The sequence below is a fragment of the Ricinus communis genome, chromosome 6, assembly GCF_019578655.1.
Source record: "Ricinus communis isolate WT05 ecotype wild-type chromosome 6, ASM1957865v1, whole genome shotgun sequence".
In the NCBI taxonomy this organism is placed as follows: Eukaryota; Viridiplantae; Streptophyta; class Magnoliopsida; order Malpighiales; family Euphorbiaceae; genus Ricinus; species Ricinus communis.
In genome coordinates, this window is record NC_063261.1 from 28,267,712 (window position 1) to 28,280,541 (window position 12,830).

Sequence of the window (12,830 nt, forward strand, 5' to 3'; positions counted from 1 at the left end):
ATTTAGAAATTTGTATTTAATTTTAATAATTTTTTTTAGAAAAATTTTAAAAAATTCTAAATGATAAAGGGAAGCTATATCATGAATATATATAGGATGCTTGTGCTATATTGTATGTTGGAAGAAGAATCAGAAAATATGACTTGACATTCGGCTATGATGGAAGCCGTGTCTATCTCTGAATTCTGTAGAGTATGATGCACGATATTATATGGGTGTGCTTGAAATCGTGATCGCTTATGTCCGAATTGAAAAATTGTGAAAATTCAGCATGGGATTATACATGAGCGTGTGCCAAGCCGTGCTATAAAGTGAAGGATATAACATGGTAGTGCTGGAAGCGGTGTCGAGCAAGAAAGATTTTTATTTTAGAGAAAACTCAGAAATTCATGAAAAAATAGGTTTTCCTTGAGTTTAGGATATAAAAAGAGAGAAAAATAGCTATTTTCAATAAATTCATATCAACGAGACAAACTTATAAAGACACATTGAAAGAGATCGAGAAGATTTGTACAAAAATTGAAAAGTTTGAATTAACTATTTCTTTTTCTTCTTTGATTTCTTTAATGATATTTTTGTGTATTGAGTAATAATGTGCGATGAAACTCTTCTTAGGGTTTGATTTTATGTAGTTAGTCTATTACTTGTTTGGATCTTGATTTCCTTTCAATGAATTAATTTTCAATTAATTTTATAAGTTATTTTTAATTATTCTTATACTTAATTTTAGGCCTGATTAAATACGTGTTTTGGGTAAATTAGAGACAATGAGAGTTGAGTGATTTATCAACTCATAAACTTATAAAACTTAGGAACCTCGATCACGAAAGTAGACGAATCCTTTGGAGAGTAATAAATTGCTAAGGAACTTAATGAACGCTAATTAATTGATATGACCATGAAAATAGACTGTAATTAACTTTGGTATTCTTAGATAAGCTGAAAACATACTCTAATTAATTTAAGTGATTTACGCTCAATAATTTGAATTGTGAAAGGATCAGTAATTTGAGTAATAATTAGTGAATCAAATATGGACTCTAGTTTTTAATTATTAAATTTTTTAAAAGAAATTATTCTAGCTTTAAGTTTTCTTTTCTCATTAATTGAGTAGTTATTCTATTAAAATTATTCGATTTTATTAGATTATGGAAATACAATTAGGATTGATACTTGGTTTTAATATCCTCATTAGAACGATATTCATATTTGCTCTACTCATTATGATATGTGCATTTACAGAAATTACCTAACATCAAACCCTATTAAATGGTCGCTAATCAGGAAATTGTAGCTAAATATTAGGTTTTGATATTGTTCCTAATGTATCGGTATCCTCGATGATAAACTGTAAAATTCTGTGATGTAACTTGGAGAAATCATTGAATAATGGAGTCATGATATAACAATTAGTTACTTCATGCTGCTTTATAAAATATCATAAGCAACAGACGAATGTGGAGAGATTTAAGTATCAATCTGCCCCCTGAACTCGTTTGTTAGGTTCAAATCACCCAAAGTTAATTTTAGTGTAATTACTCCATATATTTGATAAATTGATGGGTTTGCCCCAAATTTAAGAAAGTGTACATTGGTGGGCAAGTGAACTAAACTAAAAGAAATTAAAATATAACATTAAATATTTTTTCCATTTTCTCGAATTTTCTCTTTGTTTTTCTTTTCTTTCATTCTATGGCAAAAAGAATGAATTTAGAAATTAGAGAGAAATTGAAAAAAGAAATTATTTGCCATTGCCTTATTATTATGGGTTTGTCTTATAAAATCACCGCCTCTGCCATCGTTGAAACACTATCTTCGCCACAATTTCTCTTCATCCACCCCTTACGTTGTTGCTTCAACCCTACAACAATATCAATCACTCATCTCTGCAGCAATTTCAAGATTAACTTTCAAAACCCACCTTAAATCCATCGCCACCCATCACCATCACTACCATTATAGCCACCATCACCTTTGGCCACCTTTTGCAATCTCTTTGCTTCCTCTCCTAGCAGAAAGGAATTTAAGAACAATTCATTGAATCATGTGAAAGGAATTTAAAGTAGATTTTGATTTTGGAGAAACCCCATCTTTCTCCCTCGCTAAAGGATCCTCATTAAAATCTTCAATTTGTAATTGAAAAATGTAGTTTGATTAGAGCCCTTACCTACAATGCACGATTTAGTTACACAAACTGCAACTTGAAGAAGATGAATTAGAACCTGACATTCTTAGGGTTTTACTTTTGAATGAAGGTTAGAGAGTTTGGGAAAGAAGAGAAAGGTAAATAGAGCCCCTACTTTTTTCATTGAAGTATTTTATCTTTTTATTTTTCAAAATAAAAATATTTTATCTTTTAAAATTTATTAAATAATAAATATTGTAATTCTTTTTAGAGATAAGTACAAAAAACTACGTTATGCTTTCACTCATTTACAAAAACGGGTCTATGATTTGATTTGTGACAAAAAACTATCGTGTGATTTATCCTGCTAATACCATTTATTGACTCTAATGTAGTTTAATATTCTTTTTTGTACCCTATGAGTTTTCTTTATGACATTTTTATACTTTATGTATTATTATTTTAATATTTTAGTGCTAAATCAAATTAATATGATAAATATTTTATAAGGTATTTTTCAAATTAAATTTGATTTTAATATAATAATTACTTTCAAGTACTTTGACAACTAACTAATTATTTTAGGTTTAAAATAAATGATAACAATATATTTTTTATTATTTATAGTTAAATCAAAAAAGAATTTTTTAAATTAATTTCAAATATATCTATAAATTTTTTAGGTATATATAATTATGTAGTATTATTATAAAAGTATTTATTATTGAAGACTCATATTATATTAATATCAAATCATAAATACTAATTGTATAAGTTGATTGAGATATGTAAGAGGTAAATAAAAAAATATAGGGTGTGAAAATATGGATATGAAATTGTAAAACTATGAAATCACATCATAGCCAATAAATAGCATTACCACCATATTTGACACTAATTTGTTAACGGAGTAAATCATGTGATAGTCTTTTATCATAAAACAAACCACATATCCGTTTTAGAGAGATTTGGACTTCGATGTAAGATGAATATGGAGATCCAACAACTATAATACACAGCATGAACTGCAATTTTCCACAGCAAATTCTAATCATATGACAAGTTTCAGACTTAGCATTTCGTTTGCAGTTCAAGTTTCAGCAATCCTGTTATCATTTTTCCCAAGGCTTCAATGGCTAATTTTCAGATATCAGATGTTCTATGTTGGTCCCTACTATTCATAGGTTATTAGAATTATTATGGTTTCCTTGATAATCTCACTTCACTTTGAGGATCAGCACTTGTGGTACACTCACATTTAATTTAGCCAGAAGCCAGGTTATTAGTAACTAATAAGTAGCGATGGAGTTGCCCCTAAAATTATGAAATCTCAAATTTAAATAAAATTCAAGTCTAATTAACAAAAAGTACTTAGTCTTGTGGTCAGGTACTTAGTGCTAAGGGCTAAAATTTCGAGTTCAACATCTCCTCTCTTCAAATGTGTTGATTTATTTCCTACTTTGTAAACAAATCTTTCTCATAGTATAATTATTTATTCAAAATGTGATTGCGGTTGATTAATTTAAAAAAGAAAACGTATTCCATACATCAAAAATCAGCTTAATCTAATATTGGAAAAACTCATAATATGAGCTGATTGTGACTAGAGAAAATTTCAGATTCTAAATTAAAACAAAATCAACTACCATCCTCAAAGTATCAAACTTCTAAATCATAAGAACTTAATGTGACTTTTCTTTTCTTTCACTTATACCACACCTACAATGCTATTTCTTTCACTTCCCTTATATTAAAAATGTCCCTTAAATTTTGATACCATATTCAGTGTCTCAATACTGAAAAGGGTGTGCTCTTTTAGTGTTCTATAATTGAACAAAAAGAAAGAAAGGACAATTCTATACCATCCTCACTCTATTATTGCAATGGAGAATGGACCCAAATTAGTGAATGATTCCCTATGAGGGAAGTAGACAATTTTGAGTACTTCATGCACGAAACAGAAAAAATATCAGAAAAAGAAAAGATAACCTATTCCACCACCACATCACATAATATCATCATATCCTGCAATGACATTTTAACTAACATAACACTCCAATACTTATTCTTTTCTTAATTTTTTGAAAGATTACTTCCAATAGATTTTAAATGTGTTTTGCTTTATATATATATATAATTTCCTTCTTACTTGTATTACCATAAAAAATTGAGATTATACTTATTTATTTAACAATAATTATTTTGAAATAATAAAAGTTTCTTATATAAAAAAATTATCATTGAATTCTCTCATTTTGAGAATGCAAAGTGGAAAACCAAAAATAGGATCTTTTTTAATTACTTTTGTAATAAGAAAAATTCAAGGGCTAAAATCAGTTTATCAAGTGAAGTGAAATTATTATTTTAATGTTACTTAAATTGAAGTATAAGAATTTTTTATGATACAAATTAAGATTTAAGGTCTGTAATGAAAAAAGGTCTAAAGTCAAGGACCGCGGATTGAATTAACCCAACCGAGTCCAAGGAGTGTAAGAAAGAATCTGCTACTGAATTGAGAATTTAGAGGTGAGAAAGTGAGCACAAAAAGAGACATAAACTAAAAGAATGTGACATTTTGACCTTTTCTATCAAGCTTTTGCTAAATGGACATGTGATAAGAGTCATGTTCTTTTCTACTTTATAGTGAAGTTTGGCTATATTCATCAACCTTTCTAAGATGACTATCTTTATTTTGGCATTGGCTTTGATGTGGGGTTTTTTTTCTTTTTTTAAGTAAAAGGCTAGCAATATCTATTGGCCAAAAACTATATAATGCCCATTAATCTTTACATGTCAAACAAATAGTTAGAGACCAATAAGTAAACATCAATCATCACTTAGGTGCTAACAAAAACAATAACAAATAAGAATGAGAAACAAGCAAGTATTTTGATTTTCTTGCTTGTTTGGATGGGTAACTTCATTAGGTACCACCAAGCCTTGTGCCATATTTGGCCTACTAATCATATACACACAAAATTAATCATGTTTTTCCAATTGTGTCCCATTTTCCTTAATCTATCAACTAAACATATAAACTCCATAATTTGAAATAAATATATCTACAGTGTATAAGTAGTTTACATTTTATACGATTTTTATTCTTATTTATTATGCAATCAAAATTATTCATTAAATATAATTGATGTACTAATTTGATAGTAAATATAGAGACTATTTTAGAATAAGAGTGAAATTGTGATTAAATATTTGATTTCTAGGCAATATTTACAATCAGAATAGTTTTTTTTTCTTGAAAAAATTATATAAAAAGAAAAGAAATCACCTTAATAATATTAGGGTTAAATATTATTTACCTCTTGTGGTTTGGTCTAATATATGGGTTAGTCCTTACATCTTTTATATTATATTAAAATCCTCTTGAATTTAAATAAAACTAACTACTATCTCCTTTCATGTTAGTTCAAGGAATAAACTGGTAATTAATATTATAATTTGATCCTTAAACTTATTATTAAATATCAAATTCATTCAAAATTAATTCATTATTAAATTAGAGTAAAATTTTATTTTTAGAACAAGTTAGTTTCAGTGTGTAATTAAAATAATAAATTTAATATTATTTTTTTGCTCTAATTTTTTATTTTTAATCAATTTAATTCAAGCAGTTTAAACATTTTAAAACTACTTATATTTACAATAATATTAGTACATTACTATATAATTTAATTTTAATTATTGATATAAAAAAATATTTCTAGTTAAAAATATCATTCTATTGTTCTTTTTATTATATTTTATAGTTAAATTATATAAAAAGTAAAAATTAAATTAAATAATTATATTTTAATCTAGTGAAATAATCTAGATACTAAATTGACAAATTCATTGTCAATGAAGATATCATGTTAATCTTGTATGTTAAAAATAATATCTTTTTATCAACTATTCAAATGAAATTAATACGAATAAAATTTTTATTTTTAATATAGTTTAGTTTTAGTGTCTAGTAAAAATAATATCTTGTAACTATTTATTTTATTTACGAATTTAAAACTAAACTGCAAATTAATTTAATAACATTAAATAAAAAATAAATATTTATAATACATTTAAATTTTCATAGAATTAAATTATACTAAAAGAAATAAAAGATATAAACAAGTAAAATTTATTATTTTAATTAGACACTAAAATTAATTTATACTAAAAATAAGATTTTGTTCTAATTTGATAATAAAATTAATTTTAAACTAATTTAATACTTGATAAAAAATTTAAGGATCAAGTTGTAATATTAAATTATAAGTTTAATCATCTGAAGAAATAACAGTTAGTTTTATTAGAATTTAAAAAAAATTAATATAATAAAAAATATAGAGATTAAATCATACATTATACAAAATCCCATAAGATAAATAGTATTTAAAAGAAGTCGTTCTATATAATTATAACTGAATATTAAACATTGAATTCATCTAATTTTTAGACCCTTTCGATGCTCCTAAATGAGCTAATACAAAGGGGAGGAGTTCATTTTGTACCCATGAAAAACAGGGACCCATTGCAGAAATTAGTTAATTTAATAAAAGGGCTGGCCCTAGTGGTAGCGCACTTGCGATTCACTAGCCCTCCAATTTTTAATTGTTGACGAAATAAAATAAAAGGGAAACAACCTAGTCAAAGCTGCCGTCTGGTGTGGCACACCGCCGGTCTCCTCCGTCCGTGCATGTCCGAACAAGTTTTAATCGTATGTTCATAAGTGATAAGACCCGCTTATACTGTCACAAATCACAATAAGTTTTATTGAAGAGGTATCAATTTAATTTAATGTGAGAATGAATACCACTATTTTGATTAAAATAATTATTTAAAAAAAATTATAATATATTTTTTTTAATCATAGATATAGTTAGCATGTTAGTTGTTAAGTTACAATTAGCATATTAAAAAAATAGAGTTTTTTTATATAAAATGAAAAATAAATTATTATATTTCAAATAAAAAAATCTTAAATTTAAAGCTTTAACCTCTGATTTGATTTCTAAAAAATTGAAAAAAAATGTGTAATCCATTAATAAAAATTAATAAATACTTCTTTATGTAAAAATCAAAATCAAAATTAAGAAATAAGAAATCTATTTTTAGTATATATATATATATTAATTTTTGAAACTTAAAATCTGTTTAATATGTTTACTTATTTTTGACACATGAGTTTCAAGCCAATAGATAATTTAATAATATTTTTATTAATTTATTGATTTAATAAGTTATATTCCTAATTAAATACTGACTCTAATTCCTAAAAAATAATTATTACATTTTACTATTATATTAACTAATAAATAGTTTTCTAATCAGATAATGATGCTAATTCTATTCTAAAAAATGCCATATTGATTATAATTTAATATTATATTAACTAATAAATTAATTTTTTAATTAAATAATAATTCTAATTTTAGAAAATAACATGTTAAATTATATTTTTAATATAATATTTAATGATAAATTAATTTTTTATTATATAATAAATTCTTAATCCTAAAAATTGTAATATCAATATAATTGATAAATTAATATTAATATTTTATTAAATTATATATCTATAATTTAATTTTATAAATTAAAATAATAATAACAATCGTGCAATGCACGTATAAATTACTAATAATCATTTATTATGGATAAAATAATAAATTATAATTCTATAAAAAGTATAACACTAAATTACATATCAATTTCATAATATTATTTTAAAAGAATTTAAAAATTGAAAAGATATTTATATTTTATTTACCTATGGACAATTTGGTCCATTGACCAGGAAAGCTATTAAAGAGGAGTAAATGGAGAATACAAAATTAAGGCTGCTCAAGAGAGGAAAAAAGGTCCACAATTAACAAGTCTACCAGGAAAAGGCAAGTTGCCTTATCCACAACAAGGCATGACCGCAGCAAAATTTTCCAGAGTTAACTCCTTATTCGTCACCTTCCTACACAGTGTTAATCGTCACCTTTGCATAATACCTAACATTTCAGGTATAAGCACCCACTCCTTCTGTCTTGGGAGATTTCAGTTACCCGATTGGATCGGACTGTAATAGAACGGATATGGGTAGTTATAAACTAGTTTAGGACAAATTTTGAGTTAAATTTTAATATTTGTATCAGATTTGGATCGAATTCAGATTTAAACTTTCGGATTACATGCTATTTGAACTCAATTATTTAAACAATATAAGTATAGAATACTCGAATCTAGTACTTAATACCTGTTTAAATAAAATATATATATATATATATATATATATATGAAATAAAAATAATAAAAAAATTAAATTATAAATTTTTATTTAAAAGTATATGGTTTAGCATTTGTAATTTTTTTATTTTTATTAATTTTTGCTAATATAGTTTAGAATTTAATTATAAACGGTCCATAAATAATACTCGTTTAATTATTCAAATATTTATATAAATAGATGTTTAACAGGTAGGATACCTGCTACCATTTTAAATATCTATAAAGTTTATTTAATAATTATATATATTACATGAATTTTTATCGGATTCAGATAGTATATGGGTAAATCTATTTAAATTTGGAACAACTTTAGATAATAAAAATAATTTTTAAATGGGTTTGAAATAAATTCAAATATATATATATATATATATATTAATCGAGTTCAAATTCGAATAACTTTAAATGGGCGGGTACTCTATCCTTTGCCATTTCTATTCTAATTTAAACAAAATCTTAAATTTGAGGTAAGATTTATATTATTAAATATAGTAAAATTAACATTTCAGATTTTTTCATTTTAAATAAATAGGCGTCTATCATGTGAAATAATAATTTAATACTTCAATGCTTTCACCAAATTATAAAAATTTGGATTCAACATTGAAATATTTATGTTTTCTATAAGATCATCTAAGTCACATTTTGATTTTGACGAATTTAAACATACGAGTTCATAAATAGTTCGCAATTAAAAGAAATTCATACTCATATGGTCACATTCAGAAAAATTGTTACTACTGACCGGCATTTCTTCTCTTTTATTGATTAAAAAAATAGGTATTTTAGTTTAGTAGCAAGTGGACAATTATCTAAGCTTCCATTTTCAATCCCTATATGGGAAAACCTCAATTCCATATTTATTGTCAAGTTGACAATAAATATATAGTTTAATTTAAATAAAATCTTAAATTTAAATCAACCCTTATTTATTTTTAAACTAAAAGAACAAGAAAAAAAAAAAAAAAAAGCAATCTGCAGGTCCAGGGTAATGAAAAAGGAGAATCCCAATTATTTAAAATAAAAATTATTTGATACAGGTAAGCAAATCATGATGATAGCCATCCATTTACCTTCCTAATAAAGCAGGATTACTTAGCTAATTTAATCAAGGGAGGCACTTTATTGTCTAAAAACACTTCACCTTCACTTTAAATTATATCTAAATATTTATATAACATATTCAATTTCATATTCAATCATAAAATAAATAATACATAATTTTCTATATAAATGTTATGATTTCTCATACGAATGTGGGTAGGCCCTAGGGAAAGAAGTATTTACGAGTCAATATTCTGAAAGAAAGAACAAAATAAAAAATAAAAAGAAATATGAAGATTTGAACAAAGTAAATAAATGAAAAATATATATAAATGGAAGCTTCTTATATGGAGGAAGGGACTTCAACTCTGTGTCTCAGAATTGCATGCGCATCTCTCTCTCTATATATACATAATACCTGTTCTTACAGTCTGTATATATTTGGATAGGAGTCTGTTATATACATATAACCTATTTTAATTTGTTCTCTTTTCTATATATATATATATATATCTTTTTATACCAATCCCATATTTATCTCTTTCATGCACTAGAAAATTAATATATATATCTCATAAACAATTCTCTCTTTTCATACAAATTAAGCCCTCTTCAATTGTTCAGGCTTCCAAGTTTCTGACCATAAAAGTTTCATGGTAACTCTTTATTTCTTTCTCTTTAGAAGCACCACCATCATCTTCTGTTTCTACTGATTTCTTGGTTTTGTGTTTTTAGTATTCTTTTGTTTATTTATTTGGGTGCGTCTGTTTTTTGTTGTTTTTGTTTTCATTATTTGAAGGCGAGGGATGCAGGAAACCTGAAGTATGATGAGGTTAGCATTAATGATGAATTCATGTTCATGTTATTGAGTTACCCATGATGCTTGATGAATTTTCAGAACTGAAAATCCTGAGATTTTGTTTTACCAGGAGTTTATATTGAATTCAAGAGAGTTGAAGCTATTCACATGTCAATGGATTCCTCTGAATCAAGAACCAAAAGCTCTGATCTTTATCTGCCATGGTTATGCCATGGAATGCAGTATCACCATGAATAGTTAATATCTACACATTACTTATCCATCAATTATACGTATAATCTTAATACAATACTTCTAACACCAGTTAATTATGATGTAAATCAGGTACCGCGAATCGGCTAGCAAACCAAGGATTTGCAGTTTATGGTATAGATTATGAAGGACATGGAAAATCATCAGGATTAGAAGGGTATGTTGAAAGTATGGATAAAATAATTGAAGACTGCTCAGAGCATTTCACAAGCATATGTGGTAAAACTTTTCATAAAATCCTATCTGATTATTTTATTTAATCATATGTTTATTATGATCAGTACATAACAGTAGGTAATTTGTTTTTACAGAGAAGAAAGAGAACAGAGGGAAGATGAGGTACTTGCTAGGAGAATCCATGGGAGGAGCAGTGGCCCTTCTTTTACACAGAAAACAGCCTAATTTTTGGGATGGAGCAGTGCTGGTGGCACCCATGTGCAAGGTTGGTTTGTCCTTCTTTTTTCTTGTAAGAAAAAAAATATTTAGTATATATTTGTTATGTCCTTTCCATTGTACCTTTCTTTTCTGTTATTAGGTGAAGTTCCTGCAAATTTGGATCTAGTCTACCTGCTCTGCTTTTATTTGTATTCTTTTTATTGTGTTTTCTAGTTAGGGATGTATAATATTGTTCTTAAATTAAAGAATTAAAGAAACTGCAAGTGAGTGCAGTAGATAGAGAATAAAATGTTTATTTACCTGTTATTCTTTATTTTCCTGTTAAATTTGTTATCTGGGTCAATATTTGTTTATTTACTTTTGTTTCTGAATTTTCAACCTTAGTTGGTAGATAGAGAATAAAATGAGATTCAGGCTGCAATTGTCAAACATGTAATAGAATAGGCTAAAATAAGAGTTTTTTTTTTTTTTTTTGCTTTGAGTCAGCACTTTGAACATGCTGTTTTCAACTGAAACATCACAATCACCTCTGCTCTCATTTAGTCACATAGAAAAGAAACCTCCAATTGTTAATATAGTTTTAGCTTATAACAAGAAATGAAACCCAAATTGTAATAATCTAATGGTTTGGTAGTTAAAGTTCAATCCCTATCTCACTCTCTAAATTAAAGACTGCCCTAGGTATTATTAGTATTATTGTTGGGTCCTTGTGATTCAAGAAAACTATAAGACAAAAAAGAAAAGAAAAATAGATTCATGTTTAATCTTTAGATGCAATCTTTCTTGAAAAAGAGATTAATTATTTATTGTACAGCTTGCAGATGATGTGAAGCCACATCCAGTGGTAATCAATGTTCTCACAAAGCTTTGCAATGTTATTCCAACTTGGAGAATAATCCCTTCAAAAGATATCATTGATGTTGCTTTTAAAGTACCTCAAGTCAGACAACAGGTAGGTTTCTTTCCCTTTTTTGAGTTTTATTTATTGTCCAAGAAAAAGTCTTTAAATACCAAAAGAAAAGTCTTTAAATTTCACTTTTTAATTTTTTTCCTTTTTGGATCTTCTTCTTCTTTGAATTCATTGATAAACAAATTTTCAGATTAGAGCAAATCCATATTGCTACAAAGGTCGTCCTCGCTTGAAAACTGGCTATGAACTTTTGAGAACTACAGGGAATATAGAGAAAAGGCTTGAAGAGGTTTGTTCTTTTTTTGTTTATCTTTCTTGATCTATTCATTTTGTTAAAACATACAGAAATGGTTTACTTAAATTTATTCTTTAACATTTCTTGTGTAGGTTTCGTTTCCATTTATGGTTCTACATGGGGAAGAAGACAGAGTGACAGATAAATCTGTAAGCTCACAACTATTCAATGTGGCTTCAAGCACAGACAAGACAATCAAACTATACCCTGGAATGTGGCATGGTCTACTATATGGAGAGCCATTGGAAAACATTGACATTGTCTTTAAGGACATTATCGAGTGGCTAGAGAAGAGAGCTACCCAAGGAAATACAAGGTTGGAGAGAGAGCTAAAACAAAGAAACGATTGTTTGTCCATGTCAAAATAAAGGGCAGAAAACAGAAGTTGGTTAACTATGAAGAGTGCTTTAGCTTTTTAGCCAGAAAACAGAAGTTCTACCAAAAGGATTGGATACTGAATGTTCCTAAGGGAGACCATGATAATTATGAAGGAATGTTAATCCTGTGTAGAGTTTATATCAATGTGACAGGACAAAGACTTACAATATTTGTTTCAATAGCTCCCCGATTGAATGCCTAGTTTTGCATATTCAAGTAAATTGGGTTTCATTGAAATATCTATTTATCTGAAAGACTATGAGAACCCTTTGATGTTGAAAAGATTTAACCAATTAACTTTGGCATAATCTCTTAAAACATTTGATTGCTAAATAAATTC

The 12,830-nt window shown here is 26.6% G+C and overlaps 1 protein-coding gene across 1 annotated transcript; it reads left to right on the forward strand.

The window, feature by feature from the left end:
* Positions 1–9,818: 9,818 nt before the first annotated feature.
* Positions 9,819–12,711, forward strand: LOC8280149 (caffeoylshikimate esterase). Its single transcript, XM_002534470.4, has 8 exons — positions 9,819–10,095; positions 10,239–10,271; positions 10,369–10,495; positions 10,584–10,730; positions 10,823–10,953; positions 11,722–11,859; positions 12,008–12,106; positions 12,205–12,711. The coding sequence occupies exons 1-8, from the start codon at positions 10,093–10,095 to the stop codon at positions 12,478–12,480; spliced, it is 954 nt and encodes a 317-aa protein (XP_002534516.2). The 5' UTR covers positions 9,819–10,092; the 3' UTR covers positions 12,481–12,711.
* The last annotated feature ends 119 nt before the right edge of the window (positions 12,712–12,830 follow it).